The 18,530-nt window shown below is 48.8% G+C and overlaps 1 protein-coding gene across 2 annotated transcripts in view; it reads right to left on the bottom strand.

Moving 5' to 3' along the window:
• Nucleotides 1–8,332: 8,332 nt before the first annotated feature.
• MGLL (monoglyceride lipase) overlaps nt 8,333–18,530 on the bottom strand; it is a 142,884-nt gene continuing 132,686 nt past the window's right edge. For both annotated transcript variants that reach the window (XM_033087104.1, XM_033087102.1), the window contains exons 7-8: nt 12,713–12,928; nt 8,333–10,146 (exon numbers count right to left, since the gene is read on the bottom strand). In XM_033087104.1, coding sequence (XP_032942995.1) covers nt 10,021–10,146; nt 12,713–12,928 — 342 coding nt within the window. In that variant the 3' untranslated portion in view covers nt 8,333–10,020. The remainder of the gene's footprint in view (nt 10,147–12,712; nt 12,929–18,530) is intronic.

Raw genomic sequence — 18,530 nt, 5'->3', positions numbered from 1 at the left:
TTAAACATTAAAAACATTGTTTTAATTACTGTGCAATTCTTTTAATAAATATCAGGAGGGAAGTGAACCAGTACATTCAACACGTCTTTTCTTACAGATGTTATTTGAAATCATATAAAGTTTGTTTTAGAATTAAGGCATGTTAAAGAAAAACCACAGGCTCAAAATGGCCTCTATCATGAGTGATAGAGCCCATGATACCAAACATAGATTTAACACCTGATCTAATTGCAGTTTCAACCTCTCCCAGAACCATAGTCATAATCAGCCAGTATGGAATTTTTTGGTCAAGTACCAGTAAGGTAAGCTGTCATATGGGGCATCTCTACCCCTACCCTCTGTAGAGAGAAGAAGCAGTCTACATTATAAAACCCCTTCCTGTTCTCCCCCAAAGAAAAGACGTGTGGCTCAAAAAACAAACTTTTCTTTAGCCAATAGCTCCCTTGCCCCACTTTTCATCCTATAAAATCTTTCCATTTTGTACAACGCCTCAAAGTGCCACTGTAGTTGCTAGATATGAGGTCTGACAATGAAGTTTGTGACTTGCTGCTGAGTGCTTACGTTGGCAGCACTGTACAAACAGCTCAGTAAGGTTTCAGAACCTTGCTATATCAGTGTCTCACAGCTGTGTTCATGTAGACATGTGGCGGTGTCTTGCTGAGTGGCGTTCATTATTGTTGTTGCGTGTTTTTGTGTGCCATCGTGAGAATGTCTGAACTTGAATTAGAGCAACGAACAAACATTACATTTCTTGTTAAACTTGGCAAGAGTGGAAGTGAAATCAGGGACATGTCAATCCAAGTTTATGGGGATAATGCCATGAAGAAAACAGCAGTGTACAAATGGATTAAACATTTTTCTGAAGCGAGACAATGCGTCACTGATGAAGAGAGGTCAGGGTGGCCAGTAATGAGTAGAACTGATGAAAACATGGCAAAAATTCATCAAATTGTGCGTCAAAATCGTTGGCTGACTGTGAAAAGCATAGCAGACTTAAGTACCGTGTTTTCCCGAAAAAAAGACCTAGCTGGACAATCAGCTATAATGCATCTTTTGGACCTGGTCTTATTTTACTGTAAGACCAGGTAGAATAGAATAGAATAGAATAGAATAGAATAGAATAGAATAGAATAGAATAGAATAATACCATACCAGGTCTTATATTAATTTTTGCTCCAAAAGACACATTAGAGCTGATGGTCTAGCTAGGTCTTATTTTCAGGGAATCACAGTAAACATTGGTAGAGAAACAGTTAGGAAAATCTTAACTGAAAATCTTGGCATAAGAAATGTGTGTGTAAAAATGGTCCTGAAAGAGCTTACCGATGAACAAAAGCAAAGGAGAGTCGAAGTTTGCCAAGACCTTTTGGAGAGACAAGAGGATGTTTTGGGCCGTGTTATCACTGGTGATGAAACATGGATGTACTAATACGACCCTGAAACAAAGTGTCAAAGTGCACAATAGAAGTCAGCCAATTCTCCGCAACCAAAAAATTTTCGTCAGTCCAAATCAAGAGTCAAAATGCTGTTGTTAACCTTTTTTGGATACAGTGGGATTATTCATTATGAATTTGTACCAACTGGACAAACAGTTAACCAAGTTTACTATTTGGAAGTGCTGAAAAGGCTGTGTGAAAAAGTTAGATGAAAACGACCTGTACTTTTTGCCAACAATTCATGGCTCCTGCATCACGACAATGCACCAGCTCACAATGCACTGTCTGTGGAGTTTTTAGCCAGTAAATAAATAACTGTAGTGGAACACCCTCCCTACTCACCTGATCTGGCCCCCAATGACTTCTTTCTTTACCCAAAGATAAAGGAAATATTAAAAGGAAGACATTTCGATGACATCCAGGACATCAAGGGTAATACGACGACAGCTCTGATGGCCATTCGAGAAAGAGTTCCAGAATTGCTTTGAACGGTGGACTAAGCGCTGGCATCGGTGCATAGCTTCCCAAGGGGAGTACTTCGAAGGTGACCGTAGTGATATTCAGCAATGAGGTATGTAGCACTTTTTCTAGGATGAGTGTGCGAACTTAATTGTCAGACCTCGTAGGAGACTGCTCCATTCACAAATTGCTTAATAAAGCCAGTTAGATCTTCACCCATACTCGGTTGAATTTGTTTTTTTAACAAAACCATACATGAGGGGGATTTAAGGGAAAATACTCTGGAACTGATACTTCAGTTGTTTATTGACAGAACAGTGATGTTACCAAACCAAACAAAGTCTGGGTACACAGTGCTTCAAAAGGCCAAACTCAGAATGTCAGAGTTTGGAGTAAGGAAAGGTTTGTTGATCGAGAAGCCGCCAATCGGGAAGATGGGCGATGCCTCTAATCCACCTGGCTCGCTGGACTAGGGTAAGGGTTTTTAAGGAGCTAGGAGGAACGGGTATGCGGAAGTGCCGGTGGGGCAAATTTTACTTGGAAGACCTTGGACCTTGGCCATTTATAGTAAAGGGGCATCAACATTGGATCTTCCTGGACGACGAACTCTTGGCTTTCTGAAAGGGTTCCATCAGTGTTCAAGTTCCAGTTATGTCCTGATCTTTTGGTTCCTTGGGGGACCAACATTCAGCAGTTTTGCACTTAGAGGCAGGAATGAATTAAAGTTAAGTGAGGGATATATGTGCTTTTTCATTCTAAAAGTAGTACAGCCACACTACAGTGGGTGGAGGGAGGCTTTGGTTCTGGGTGCGGCTGGAGGTCAAAGTTCTCTCCTGTGTGCATCCTTCAGCTGCATGACTTGTGGTTTTAGTCTTTTGTCTCCGAAGAGCAACTTAATATCTCATTAAACAGGATAGTACAACTTTGAGCTGGTTCTGCTGTTGCAGTGAGGGGCTCCAGCCGGGAAGCACTGGGGCCGGGAGAGTCACAGTCCCCACGACTGCCATTACACCAATGTGCCACACCTTCCTCATTTTCTTGGCAATTTTTGGTCTAAGATGGGGAAAGGCTTTTTGTACAATGCCCCATGCAGTGTTGCAAATTAACAGGAAACAACGCAAACAGCCTGAGTTGTAAGCATGGAAGGAAATTGTAGAATAGACACGACCATAAAGACATCAGTGCAGCTTGTGTGTGCACTGGGAATCGTGTGCTCATTCAGGCCGCCTCCGGTGGCCTCCACAGTCCTGAGCTCCCGAATAGAAGGCCTGGTCCCAGAAAGGAACAGAGGACGGGTGCCCCAGCATCACATGTTCTTTCCTCTATCTGGAAAACTAGATAGCCTTCAATGCCCCCTCTCACTGCAGTAGACTGAGGAACCCAAGGCAGGGTGAGGCTGCCATCTGCCCACTGGCATCACATTAGGAGTGCTCTTGCCGCTTTGTGGCAGCCTTAGGACCTGGAGCAGACATTTTGAAAGCATAAAAATCTCACTTTGGGAAAAGTCTGTACCAGAGGCCTCAGAGGCAGGACTTCTGAAGCAAGAGGCCCTGGGGCCCTCAGGCCTCAGGGAATTTCTGCCTCTGAGCCAGGAAGCTGCCCTCAGACAATACCAGTCCCTGGGGCTAGGTGGGGGTGGGGGGCTTAAGATAGGAGAGTTGCACTGGCACTCTACACCTGGGATTTTTGTCTCCCACCTTCATTCTCTGGGAGGCAGCAGTGTGTCTGGCACCCGAGTCAGGAGACTTGGGCAGGGACTCAGCATCTGGCTTTGAGCAAATCACTGAATCCCTTGGAGCCTCAGTTTACTTAGTCTAAATGGGAATAACAACACTCAAAGCTGGTGTGAAAATTAAATGCAGGCAATGAGGAAGCTCCCAGCTGTAGTGGGGGCTCAACCAATGTAAATTTCAATGTGGATTTCCATTCTCTCCTGAAAGATACAACACAAGCAATTTGGGCAGATTTTGTAACCTTTCCTTTTGTGTAGAAAAAAAAAAAGGAGTTCTACGGAAAGTAATCTCCCAGGGTGATCTGATCATAAATTCCTAACTGGAATTTATGGAATTCCAGGTCATGGTAGGTAGTCACGCCTTAGGCCTGTAACTTCTTTAGTGAAAAATTTTAAGCCAGACCTGTCCATTGTTCTGTGCATCTAAGAGAACACATCTTTGAGATGCTAGAAATAATACCCCTGGGAGGTATCACCACTTTAGGAAAGCACATAATCTTGTTCACTATCCTGTAATCCAATCCTGGCTTTGTTTTCTCCCACCTCCATATAATCTTTACATTCCTTCCTTCATTTCAAATGCATAAAAAAAACCCGTAAAACTGTTATTCTCAGGAGCATTTGAGATCTTACTCCCTGGCATATGTTGTCAGTTTGGTTCAAGTAAACTCAAAAATTCTCTACAGGTTTGGACTTTTTTTATGTGGACAGTTATCTGTAGAGCTTTTTAGAGAGAGACCCATGTTCCTTATGTTCTCTCCTGATTCCTTGGCCCTGAAACTTAGTTGGTCACCAAATCTTGTTGATTTCACCTCTTCAGGAGCTGCTGCTAAGTCTCTCCTTCTTTGTCCCCACTGCCACAGCCCTACTCAGTGTCCTGCCTCACCTGCAGCCCGTTCTCACGGCCCTGTTGGTATCTTCCAGGCAGACACTGAGCCTGGGTCTCCCTTCTTGAAAGCCTCAGTGTGCACACTTCATTCCTGGGCATGGCCTGCTGGCTGTCCCTGATATCTGAGCCCTTTGTCATGGGCACCTGGTTCATTTCCCAGCCTTCCTTGACCAGGTTCTAAATGTGAGCCGAAGTACTAGATGTGATTTCTGCTGTATTCCTTGAAAGGTACACACCTACCTCTTTCCTTTCTTCCCCCCTGGTTGGCTGGAACAAAGATGCAGTGGCAGGAGCTAGAGCAGCCACTTTGGACGACGGGCTTGGCAGCCTCATGCTCAAGAGTGCAGGTCCAGGGGAGCGGAAGGTGGCAGGAGAAGGAGGTGGGCTGCCTCCTCCCTGCTAGCCTGTATCTTGGTCATGGCTGCGTCCTCTATCTGAAGGCCAAGTCTAACAGGTGCCCCCTCCCACAGGGGCACTTCTCTCTGTGTTCCAATGAAACCCCCTCAAGCCAGGGCTGTTGGCTCCCCACTGTGGCTGGTCTGGCTCTGCACCTGTCCCACAGTTCCCTTCACCACACTATCCTTGGTTGGCTGGTGGTGAGAGCACCCTACATTTCCTCCAGCCATCCTGAGATCGCAGTTCTGAGACCAACCTCCATCCCCAAGTCTTGCCTTGAGCCTCCTTGACCACAGGCCCTGTGTGCCCCATTCCCACTTATGTCCCTGCTCCCCCAAAGGGCTGCCTCTGGAGAGCGTGCTAGCCTGCTAGGTAGGCCCCACTGTGTGCTGTCTCCTTGCCCTCTGCTATTAGGTCTGCAGAGGCAAGTTTGTGTCACTCTGTCTTCATTCTGTGGGGCAGGCGCCATAGCTAGTTGGCATATCACAGGTGCTTCTGAGAGTCCCGAATGCTCACAGGAGGCAGAAAAGGCCAGGTTTGGTTCAGGCTCGGGGCAGGATTCGGTCAGGTGTAAGCAGAAAGGGAGGGCCTGAGGGGAGCAGATTATCCTTCAGGTCTACAGCCATTGGAGAAATGTCTACACCAAGGGCAGGGCCAGGGCAGGGCCCCACCATGCCCACAGGGTCCACTCCATGTGTGGGGGGCCCAGTGGAGAACAAGTATACAGGGCTCTTGTTCAGGGCCCTGAAATGATTAAGAATTTCAAGACAGCAACATCAGAGCACTAAGCAAAACCTGGGGCCCTTCTAAGTGTAGGCCCCTGGGTGACTGCATGGCTTACACACACATGACGTTGACCCGGCATCTATACCCCAGTGCCAAACTCAGTGCCTGGCCCAGAAAGGACATTTGTCCTTCTCTCCTTCTTCCTTCCTCTCCTTCTCTCCCTCCCTCCTCTCTTCCCTCCCTCCCTCTCTCTTTTATTCACTCATTCCCTCTCTCCTGCCCCACCCTTCCCTCCCTCACTGGACAGTTGTTTATCAGGGAACCCATGGAAATCAGACAGAGGTCTAATACGGGGACCCAAGGTTCTCGCAGTTCATTCCAGTGGCCGAGACAGAAAGCTACTGAGAAGACAAGCAGAACATAGATGGTATCAGATGGCAATCAGTGTGTTGGAAGAAGAGAAGGCAGGGCAGGGTCCAGGGTGGTATGGTGACTGTGGACAGGGTGGTCAGGAAAGGCTTTATGGAGAAGGTGGCGAGCAAGGAGGCTGGCAGGTGGGGTCCGGTGGACACCAGAGGAAGGGCAAAGGCCATGCCCAAGGATCTGTAGGCTCAGTAAGGACTGTGGTCTGTGTCTGAGTAGGATGGGGGCCATAGGAGGATTTTGAGCGAGAGGTCACGTCTGAATCATTTAACACCCCCTCTGGCCATTGTGTGGAAAAAGACTGAAAGGGTGCAAGGGGGGTAATGGGGCATCCCCTGGGGCGGTAAGAGATGGTGATAGCTGTGTGGCAGTGGGGGCATGGAGAAATGGAGACAGAGATAATAGGATTTACTATTGGGCCAGGTTTGGGCTCCTGAGAAGAGTGTAAAATGCTGCCCAGAGCTTTGACCAGAGCAGCAGGAGAGCTGGGGTGCCCTGTGCTGAGATGGACAAGGTCCAGGGTGGAGCTGGAGTGGTGGTGAAGATCAGGGCTTGTTTCTGGATACATGAGGCATCCGTGTGGCACTGTGGAGGAAGCAGTCACGTGGTCCAGAGCTGGGGGTGGCCCAGCTCCTCCAGTATGCAGGGTGGCCAACTCTGCAACGTAACACAATACATGCAATCTGCTCCTGGGGCAGAGGACAGAAAATCAAGTCCACACACATGGGTTGGTATCAGGTGACTGGCTCAGCCCAGGCTCTCAATGCTGCTCTCTCTTTAGGGACTGTCATAGTCTCAGATCAGACAGACAGACAGCACCATTCAGAAAACATCTGGTTTATTAGGATTAGCTGTGGCATACATTGGTTCCTTTAATAGTTCTAAACTGATACACGTGTCCCCACTAAAAGCATACATGTAGGGGTATGTCAAGCTGCAGTGATAATAGCAAACAGGTGAATTGCTTGGAAAATCATTGTGATCCTAACGGGTTTATGTCAGTATGGTGAGAGAAAGAAAAGGTAGCTCGGGGCCTTTACATGGGATGCTGAGCCGAGCCAAGTGGGTGTTTAGAGCACCCTTTTGTGCTCTCGCCTGTTGCCCCAGTGCCTCCCAGAAGCTGAGGGGGGAGCTTGGGTTGCTGCCGGGCGGTAAGGAGGCTGCCCATCCATCCCCCATCCCTGCACAGGAATGGGGCCCCTTTGGGGTTGGGACTCCCATTGACTGCAGGTGGCATCTTTGCCTAGCAAGATTTTCAGGCATGAAACCCCTTTCTGTATGGACCAGCATGACCTCTGGGTTACAGGGGAAGGTGTGTTCACATCAGTGCTTGGGCCTAGTATCCCGATGTATCCGGCCCCCTAGATGGGTTTGGATCAGCTGTGTCTCTGGGGTCTCTTCCCTGGCTGGACTTTGCCCTCCCCTCACCTTTCCACGGCCAGGCTGTGTGTGACCTAGCTTCCTTTCCAAACCCAGCTCTTCTGTTCTGCTGGCATGGCACAACTTTGAAGCTCTGAATATCAACACTGAGCCGTCAACTTTGAGTATGAACTCAACTGGAGACTCGCACAGTTTTCCTGGTGTACCTCAGGTAAAACTCCAGACACAACTGATGTCTGGCTCTTGAGCTTTCTCCTTATTCAGCAGGTAGACGTGACATGGTTCTGTCCTGGCCCCTCTTCTAGATTAAGAATCAGTCCCAGTTTCAAATATTTTTTTTTCTTTTTAACATAAGCAATTCTTTAAACAGATATGTAAGTGCGACTAAATATGTCTCTAAATAAGAGCTTTCATATAAATTCATGCATCCAAAAGATTCCTGGTCAAACCATGTGCCTGACATTTAATTTGGGAAATGGCGTTGCCATCACATGCTTCTGGGAGAGGTGGGGTATGGGTAGGGTGGGTGGGAGGTGTACTGTGTTTCCCTGAAAATAAGACCTAGCCAATCAGCTCTAATGCTTTTGCTCTTTTGGAGCAAAAATTAATTAAGACCCAGTCTTATTTTACTATAAGGCCGGGTTTTATATTAATTTTTGCTCCAAAAGATGCATTAGAGCTGATTGTCTGGCTAGGTCTTATTTTCGGGGAAACACGGTAGGGCTTTGTGTGACCTGAACTATCAAAGCTCCAGAGAGAATTTCAGGTCTGGGCTCATGGATGTCTTGCGGGTTTGGGAATTTGCAGTGCAGTTTCTGCATTTCCTTAGCTGAGGAGCACAAACATTCACACAGCTTCCAGCTGAACATGAGCCAACTTTCTTTTAGTGCAATTCTTACATTTTTCCTCCCTCAAAGAGAAGCCAGAGAAATAAGATGGGGCAGTGGAAGCTGCTCTCTGTGGAGACCTGGGCCCTGCCCAGGGAGTGATTTCCTGGGAGCTTCACCTCACAAACCTGGGCCCTTAGGCAAGCATGACTGGGCTGGCCGTTGGAGGGGGACCAATTCCCGCTCTGACATGGTGTGGGCAGGTCCCTGGAGGGAGGGTGGAGGGGCTGCCCTCTCTGGGGCCAAGAAACAGCCCCAGAAGATCACGGTATGGGCGAGGGGCAGCAATTTTGCTGCTGGAGGAAGAGGGGTGGGAGCCCCAACTGCTGGAGTCAGAGGCTCTGTCAGGGGAGTAGCCACCTCTTCTGCAGCCTGGGGCTCCTGCCTGCACTTTCCATGGGGTTCCAGCAGCTCTGCCACCCCCACCCTTCCCTGCCCCCTGCCATGGTCATAGTTGCACTAAGGAGCCTAATGAGGTCACAGCAAGCCCCATTGAGAATGAAGGTTTTCCAGCGCTGACTGGTGATCCCTGTTTATTGCTGGCAGTAAGTGAGGGCCACAGGTTGGCACTTGAAAAATGCTGGTCAGGCACTGCGGGGCCTTGGCTGGGAAAGACCCTGTCAGCCAGCCTCACCTGCCCACCCTGCTGTGGCCTAGGGGCTGCAGGGCCATGGCGTTGGGACTCCCTTGTCCTGCCACCAGAGGTGGCTGTGCTGCCAGCACTGAGCTCCCAGGGTAGCTGTGGGCCCAGGCAGGCAGGGACCAGGGACAAGCCTGCCACTGCCACTGCTGGCACTCTGGGCCCTGCCTCCTGGGGGCTGTGCCTTGGTTCAGGGTCCCTGGCCAGCTTGTCTCATTCCTGTGCAGAGACATCACGCTCTTGTGCCTCCAAGCCCCCTTGGTCCCACCCACCCAAATAGTTTTAGAATACATGTTTCATATTAGACATTTCCTCTTCAATACAATCATCTGTCATAATGTCAGGTAAAATGAGTCACGCAAGGAATAGCAGCCCCTGAATACAGTTCTCAGTGGGTAGCTTCAGGTTCCCTGGTGGGAACGAAGGGGGAGTAGGGTCTCCTGCCAACTTCTCTCTCTGGGCGAAGTCTGTTCCCCAAAAGCCCGGCTCCCACTGACAAGGAGCTGACATGCGTCATGGGGGCCATGCATTCTGAAGAAGGGCCAGGCATTTTCTGCACCTCTGAGGGCACATGAGTCTGCCCGGCAAACTGATGCCAGCCATCCCAATCCCGTCACGGTCAGAGAAAAGCCACAGAGTGAGGCAGGTGCAGTGACGTGGCGGTGAGACTGGAGGGGTATGCAGGAGGGGGAGCCCTCCCATTATTGCAGTCAGGTTTCCTGGAACACCAGGAATTCCTGGGACCCTTGCAGGAGCTAGGAGAGACATATTCCATCTCTGGAAAACTGCCTTTGACCCTTTTCTGTCTTAGTGTCTACCCTTTAAGGAAGATCCAGTGACAGACAGCCTAATATATGACAAGAATGTCTTTTTTTTTCTTTAGTAAGTTATGTTAAGGATTCCTCCAATTTATGAAATTTTTTTTCGTGTTGTTTTTTTTTTTTGTTTTTTTGGTTTTTTGTTTTTTTTTTGCAAACCACATCTGAGAAGCCAGCTTCTGCCCTTCCTCTGCCCACTTCCCCAACTGTGGGACAGCTGACTGGACAGTGCCCTCAGGGCGGGGACCCTGTTCTCGCTGCCGCTGTCCTTTGAGAGATCCACATGTTTATTTCATGGAAGACAGAGTTGGTTACTTCAGGAAGCTCTTTGTGGAGAACGTGGTAGGCACCTTCATAAATCTGCAATTAGGAGACAGGAAATCAGGGCTACAGGAAATGACAGGTGCAGGGAAGGAGGCCACGGGCAGCAGATAGGCAGTCACACTCTCTCTATGTCCCCAGAACTCCTGTCTTTATGGTGCCAATGCCTTTTGATTAGATGATGGTTCAAAAAAATTAAAATGTCTCAAGATGTTCTAGCAGTTACTTTCTTAAATCAACACATACCTTCCCTTTATTCCACTTCTCTCTCCAGCTGTGGACCTGGTCTCTGCCTCCATCTCAAAATGGTGATTTCCATTCAGTCTTCACTTCCTTGCCTTCCACTTGCACCTCAGCTGATCCCAGTTTACTTTCACTCCCACCAACCCACAGCAACTGTTCTTGGTACAGGCTCCAATGACCTTCAGTCAGCGTAGCCAAGGAATACTTTTGCTCTCATATTATTTGACTTCTCAGCAACATTCAAAAGCTGTTAACCTTCTAGAAACACTTTCCTCTTGTAATTTCTTTCCATTCTTTCCCCAAATTTCCAATGAACTCTCTAGCAGGTATCTCAAAATGGAGCTCTCAACACTCCCCCGTGTCACCCATCTCAAGGTGGGATGTCATAGACTCCGCACGTGTGCAGGCCCCAGCTCAGGATTCACCCTGAATCACTTGACCTCACTCCCTACAGTCACTCTCTCTCCAGGCCCTGCCAGGCCGGCCCCTGCCTTTGCTGCTACCACCCCAGACCAAGCCCGTTCTCTTGGCCTGAGTGACAACACCATCTTCCCACCTGGTGTCCCTGTCTCTTCTCTTGTCTCCACTTGGCAGCTGGGAGGTACTTCAAGAACTGGAGTCAGACAGAGCATGTTGCTCTCCAGCTCAGAACACTCTGGTGGCTTCTTCATCGAACTAAGAAAAAAAGCCCAGACTCCCTCTGCTGCCAGTCCCCTCCCATCACACACGACCTTCGCCCTGCTCAGTACACTCCTACTGCAGTGGTCTCCTTCTGGTTGCTTGTATACACCAAGATCTTTGCACCTCCGGTCTTCGAACTTGCCCTTCCCTCAGTCTGGAATGTTCTCCCACCACTATAGTCACTGTCAGCTTTCGGGCTTGCCTGTGTATCTGAAGTAGGTGCTTTACGCCTTTTCTGGTTCCCCTGTCCCCACCCTCTGCTTAATTTCCTTCAGGGCACTGACCGTCTCCATCATGGTCATCCTATCTGGTTGTTGGTTGCTCATCCTGTTAGGACATAGACTGCTTGAGGAAGTTGAGACTTTGCCTGTCTTAGTCTCTGGGTCTGGCACAAAGTCAATGCTCAATAAACACTTGGATTAAAGAAGAAAACAAATGAATGGAGAGTGAATGAACAAATGAAACCTCTGCATGGCCTTCTTTTGTAGGGTCACCGAGATTCCATGCCGGTAAAGGGAATGATCTGTGAGGTACCTTCACACAAACTGCAAAATGCCCATGATGTTTTATATTCTCCAGCATTAATAAGAGCCATTTTCATTTTCATTTTTCTCCTTCTTTCTGTTTATCCATGAGTCTATATCTGGTAGTTGGTGTGGGCCAGGGTCTGCAGTTCATAACAGAATGAGGGGAGCACTTGACAGTTTGCAAAGACATGGGTCTTTTCAGCACAGTGAGGAATGGAGAGGAACAGTGTGCTTGGGTCAGAGGGTGTGAGTTTGAATCCTGACCCCGCCACTCAGTAAGTGTGGAATCTATAGTGAGTTGCCTGCTCTCATTATAACTTAGCAGGAAATGGCCCTGGACTCAGGGCTTCCATGTGCTCACTGCACAGGCCATAGTGGCATACTCTGAGGACACACTCATTCATCAGTGCATTGGGGCTGTGGTCTGCCCAGCTGACCACAGAGAGACACCTTCAGGGTCAACTCTCACCTGACAGGTACACAGTAGGTACTCCTCCTCCTTCCCATACCCCCAGTTGGGGCTCTTCCCAGTTCAATCAGACAAACAAAAACAGGAATGTCTGGACCCCAAAACCACATTTTCCATCTGAAAGGCCCTTCAAGTTAGTCCCTTGTGGTCTGTGTGTCTGATAGGCCCTGTGGTTAAGTCACAGGTCCCATCCCCTCTACGGGACATGCTCTTGCTGATTCCCTTGGAGACCAGACCCTGCCACGTTCCACTGCACTGTGTACTCACAGCCCCTGGTGGTGGCAGCTGGTCTTGAGCTGCTCCTGGTGGTGCAGAAAACCAACCCTTAGGGAGACTGGGCAGCCAAACACCCTTGGACCTTGGACATGGCAAAGTGGGAGATAAGCCCTTGGAGACCTTTGTTTGCCCAGTGCCCAGAGGCAGGTTTTTTTTTTTGACCATACATCTTCTGAGTGTTCGCTCTTTTCTTCTCAAGGTTGTTCACGCGAACAATCGGCTAATGGCTCGTGTGCTTGCTGAGAATTAACAGCTGCCTTCTATTCCTGGTACTTATTTCCCAACGGAGCCAGCTTGGCCCCATCCCGAGATACCTCTCCTGAGGGTGGCCCTGGAGGATCTGGGCGGATGTGCCCAAAGGGACGCCACCTTCCCCGCCTTGGGGAAGTGAGAGAGGGCAGCTGCTCACCTTGAGTGTCTTGTCCTGACTCTTGGCAGACTCCATGAGCAAATAGGCCCCTTTGCTGTCGCACAGGCGGTCAGCAGAGCCCTGGAGCAGCAGGAAGGGCAAAGTCAGCTTGGAGAGGGCCCGCTCCACCCGCGAGACGGCATTGAGCAGCTGGATGCCAAAGCACACTTTCAGTCCTGCCCGGCAGATGAGGGGGTCTGTGTTGTAAAGATCCACCTGGAGGTAAAAGAGAGAGAGGGTTCTACCAGTTCATGAGCAGAGGGTGCCCCTATTTCTTGTTAGTTCTTTCTTCTGCTCTGGCCTGAACAGCTGATTCCATTCAATCAGCTTGGTCTCAGGCACAGGTGCCAAGAGCCAACAGTGTGGCCAGCCTTTCTATGATTGCACTACTTTCAATGCCTCTCTTCAAAGACTTTGTTTATTCCACATTCATAACATATACCTGTTTCACCTATAAATTTATGTATATTTTTATATAGGTAGCATTGTATTGTTCACTTTGATTATTTCACCCAAGAAAAGCTCTGAAGACGTTTTGGTGTTAGTTTGTATGGATTTTGTTTTCTCTATCTCCCCTAACTTAGTGTCTACCTGGTAGAAGTGGGTGAGGGGCACACACAAAATGCAGGGGCAAGGGGATCCATGGTAGAAGGCATGGGGCTGGTTTGAGGAGTCCCTGAGGCACTTTGGCAGAGTACCACCCTACGAGCCTCAGGAGAAGCGAAGTCCAGGGCAGGTCTGCGCTGGGGTGGGCTCCAGCCTCCCTATCCTCTGGGCTGCAGAAGGCTGCCTGCCACCCTGACAGGGATGCCTGCTGCCTCTCTAGGGGATATCTTCAGAGGCTGGGTCCTCCCTTCTCAATCATCAGACTGCCCAGGACCTACCTCTGATACTCTCCCTGCTTATGGCTCAGAATCTGACCCAGCCTTTCATGGGGCTACCCTGACACCCTGTCCTTGTTCTTCCTGGCTTCACTTCTTGGCCTCTAAGGGGAGAGTGAGTTACCTGCTCACTGTGGCCCCAGATGGGGCACTGGCCCCACAAAATCTGGGTTAGAAGTCTCTAGAACTCTCTCAGGCCTATATGCGCAGGTGTGAGGCCATAACACCTGTTTTCTCATTTCCCTCATCTTTGCCAGTGGTTCTTGACTGGCCGGAGAAGTGCCACATAGTGTCAGTACTGATAAGGGAGCAGAAGGGCCATGGGGTTGAAAAGTGCAGGGACAGCTAGAAGGAAATGTGTTTCTAGCAGCCCGTGAGGCTGGCAGTGTCCACTGTGTTCCAACCTGATTCTCCAAAAGCAGGGGCTATACTTCTTTTCTGTTACCATCCAGAATTTTGGGCCTAGTTCGGAATTTTGGATCTATGCCAAGAGGGGACAGGCTGTTCTGGGTCACCCCTGCCATCCCTGATTCCTCCCACGCTGGGCACAAGCAGGCAAACCAGATCATTTGTGAAAAGCCACATGAGATAGATTAGCCACTTCTTGCAGGTGAGTTGAAGTGAATCCTGCAGAGCCAGGCCATCTGTTTGGGGGCTGAGAGGGGAAGAGACTGGCAGGGGCAGTGCATGGGCAGTGCATGGCCACAGCCATTGCATATCTAGGGTCTGCAAAGAGCTTTGTTTGGAAAGAGAGCCCTGGGCTTAGAGTCTGTTGAGAACTGAGGCTAACAAAAAGCAATAGCAACTGTAGCACCACTGACCAGACATGTACTTTGTGCCCAGCATGGTTCCAGGGCATCACGTGCAAGATCTCATTTAGTGAAAAGAAATAAGATTAGCTAACATTTCTGAGATCTTTCTTCCTATATGCATGCTCCAAGTGTTTAGCCCGGTTAACCTTCATAACCTTCATAAGTACCCTGTTTGAGGAATGGCCCTCATTATTCCTGTTTTGCAGAGAAGGAACCTACGTGTTATTCATTACCCAGTTCCTGTTCTCCCCTACGTTTCATTTGGAACACAGCCACCCAGAATAAAGACTACATTTCCCAGCGTCCCTTGCAGTTAGGTATGGTCATATGACCATAGTTGGCCAATGGAAAGTGAGCAGTAGTGTTGTGTGCAGCCTCTAGTCGAGGCTTGTCTTCTTTTCCTCCTCCCACCTCCCAGAACACTAGTGGAGTAGAGAGGTAATTGAGGCCTCAGGGACAAGGACTGCACCCCAGAAACAGCCACAAAGTGAACTGGAGCACGTGGGGCAGGTGACACTGAGAAGTCACTGTGCAGAGAAATAAGCTTCTTTCTGCAGGCTGGCAGCCCTGCTAACAGCACTCCACTCGATGCTGCTGGGTCCTGGCTGCAGGGGCCATGTCCTTATGAGTGCACAGGGCCAGAGCCCACTTGACCACCTCCTTTCTGAAGCCTCCTGACACCTTGCCCTGCTGACCTGAAACATCCTGGCCAGAATAGGCCCCTTGGGGAGTCTGCTCTTGGGTTTAACTGCTCTGATGGCCCACGTGGCTTCCTGCTCTTGGCTTCATTTTCTACATGTTGATCATGCAGGCCCTATTTACACAATGGCCAGTTCTGGGCCTGGGAAAGGAGCCACCAGCTGTGTCGGGGAAAGGGCAGGCCCCTGGTGTGAGCCACAGCCAGGGCAGGAGGCGAGGGACACAGGAAAAGTGGGTTATGGAGCAAAGAGGAGGGCCACACCTCAAGGGGAAACTGAGGCTCAAAGGGCCCAAACCTTCCCCTCAAGTAACCGTTCTGGCCCAGTCACAGCAGACTTTGGTTTTTTGAGAGCTTAAGATCTAAATCCATACAAAGTCCTCATTGCAAGGTGAGAACATCGCCTGTTTCCCCCAGGAAAGAGACGGACAGGGCTCTTCTTTCTAGACCAGTCCCAAGCCCAGAGCACTGGTCAACAGAATAAGCCCATTCAAAACCAAAGGTGAAAAAGTCAGTCCCAAAAGATGACTTCATGTACGATTCCATTTCTACAACATTGTTGAAATGACAAAATTAGAGAAACGGAAACTAGAAGCATGGCTGTTAAGGATGGGGCAGGAAGAAGCGAGTGTGCTATACAAGGGCAGCGTGAGGGATATTTTTGGTGATGGGATGTTCTGTGGATTGACTGTACTGGTGTCAATTTCCTGGTTGTGATATTGTCCTGTAGTTTTGTAAGATGTCAGCATTGGGGGAAACTGGGTAAAGGGTCTATGGGATTGCTCTGTATTATTTCTCACAACTAAATGTGAAACACAATTATCTCAAAACAAAAAGTTTAATTAAAAACATAAAAAAAGGCCCAGTTTTTGTCACTATCTCTTGTACCCTCCTCCCCCTGTATTTTTGGCTCACAACTTCCTGCCAAAAATTCCTGCCAGCTGAGAACAGTGTCTGCTGGGGACATGTCAGAAAGAGGCTGTGGGTCCAGGTCCAAGTGACCACATCTTTGCTGCAGATAACTGACCTATGGATGAGACTTCAAGTCTTTTTTCTCGGGGATGGGGTGGTTTACTGACAGCATGAGACCAGAGCAGTGAGGAGAAACTAACCATGATCTTGGCAAGACTCTTCTCTCTGAGACTCAGTTTGCTGGTTTGTGAGATGGTGATAGTGGAAGTGCCTCAGAGGACACTAGGGAAATTCAAGGAGATGATGTAGCCACAATGCCAAGCCCAGGAAGGGTCTGGACCCACAACAAGGCTGATGACGTGTGGGTTGCTTCTGAATCTGACACTGGGAACAAGGTCAGGAAAGCCTCTCCACACTGGAGGCCTCTCTGCCTCAGAGACCCCAAGCCACATGACCGTAGGTGAGGCTCTACCCCTTTCTGGGCCTCAGTTTTCCCACGGAGGGGACCTTGAAGATTCCTTTTAAGTTTTAAGTTTCACAGGCTGTGAGTATTTTCCTGGCCTCTTGTGCATGTTTTAGCAATCCTCTAGTCCCTTCCCTATTTTCTGGGGCTCTGAGAGCTCTCAGCAAGATTGAACTTGATAGCCAGGAACACGCCAACTGGGGCTTCTGACTTTGGAACACTCTCTCTCTCTGTGGGGGAGAAACTTTGCCTTAAAGCACAGTAAATATAGCTGTAATGCATGGCTGGGAGTTTTCTTAAACTTCATTGAGCAAAATCTGGGCACCATCCCTACAGTCAAATCCCTTGACCTATTTTTTAAAAATCTGTTCCGTGATGCAATGCAAATTACATTTTAAATTAGGATAATATTTAAAATAACAAACACATTGAGCCCTTAATTCTGTGCCAGGTGCTGTGTTAAGCACTTTACTTGTACTTGCTCATTGAATCTTCACAGGAACCCAAAGTAGGAACTATTATTATTATCACCATTTTACACATGAGAAGAGAGGCTCAGAGAGATTAGGTGACCCACCCAAGGTTACACAGCAAATAAGGGGTGGAGCTAGGATAAAAACCTAGGCAGTCGGACTCCACCATCAGCATTCTTAACCACTTACCACGCTATGCTACCTGTTTAAAAAAGGGAAAGTAAAAGTGAGTCCTGTGGACTCACAGGACAGCCAGGAGCTATGGAGGTGGCATTCCTCAGAAAACAAAGAGGTGGGTCCCTGGTGAGGACCATAAACATCTAGGTTTGACAGATAGTGAAATGACTTGGTGGGTCCCGCAGGTTGCCACCCTTCACAGACTGCCAAAGGGAATGGAGCACATTCCTGGGCACAGACAGGTATGTGCCCTCCTTACATGACATTGTTTCCCACTTCACATAGAAATACAGCCCAGTAGGCCTAATCTCCTGCAGTTTCCCCTCTGTTACCTACATGTGTCTACAACTGGGTTTTCCTGACCCTACTTCCCTCCAGTCTCTTCCCTTTTCCTATGGAAGCTTCATCTTTACACCTGTGCTTTGGAGCCCATCTCAGGACTCCCACCTCCTTCCTCCATTGTTTAGAACTTTCTTAATCCATCCATCTGCATCACAGAAAAATCAGACAGCCTTCTCTGGCATACTGGAGAGAGTGTACAACAACCCAAGTGATCTCTGTGAAACCTAGAAACCCATGGGAACCCTACAACGAATTGGTATGTCTTTACAGAGACAATCTCCACATTTCCCACCTTTGTTTTGAATGACAGTTTGTTGTGGAAAGCACTTGGATGATAGAAAATCTTCTCCTATGTACAGTGGCATCCATCTTCCATCTCAAGTGGCTTTTCCAGCTCCTTGCTCTTAGACTAATTAACATCTACGCCTCTTTTGGGTCTCAGCTCAGACTTGACCCCTTCAGGGATCCCCAGGCTCCTGCGGTTAGCAGCCCTTCTCTGGGCTTGCACTCACCCTGGTCTTCAACCAGGTGTTTGTGTACCTCTCTCCCCACTGGAGTGTCGGCCCATGGGGCAGGGCTTTGTCTGTCCTGCTTTCCCTGTGTCCTAGTATAGGAGACCCTCAGTAAATATTGGCTGAATGAATGAATGAGCCAACCTTTCTTTAACCCAACCCGAGAAGCAGCACCTCTGGGCACTGGGAGCCCTGCACAAATCATATGGCAGCTGGGAACCTCTACACCGGGCTCACTGGCTGACAGCTGGCAAAGGGGCTCTTCACACTGGAATGACACCCATTGGCCTTAGAGGAAAAGGTCCCTTATTAGTTCATTCAACTAAGAATGACTGGGCACGAAAGAGGAAAACACCCTAAAGGTCAGCTCTGTGGAGCTGCTTGGTATTGTTTTCCTGTGGCTCACCGGGCTATGTTCTCATGAATATCAGGCTTGTGGAATATTCTAAATGCAAATAATAATTTAGCATAGAAATTGGCCTGAATACGGAACATACTGAACACTAGAAACAGTCTTGCCTGGCATACCAGTGCCTGCTCTCTCTCTTC

This window comes from Rhinolophus ferrumequinum, chromosome 19 (genome assembly GCF_004115265.2).
Source record: "Rhinolophus ferrumequinum isolate MPI-CBG mRhiFer1 chromosome 19, mRhiFer1_v1.p, whole genome shotgun sequence".
Classification (NCBI taxonomy): domain Eukaryota; kingdom Metazoa; phylum Chordata; class Mammalia; order Chiroptera; family Rhinolophidae; genus Rhinolophus; species Rhinolophus ferrumequinum.
The sequence above is the reverse complement of the archived record's forward strand: the minus strand, read 5'-3'. Positions and strand labels throughout refer to the sequence as shown.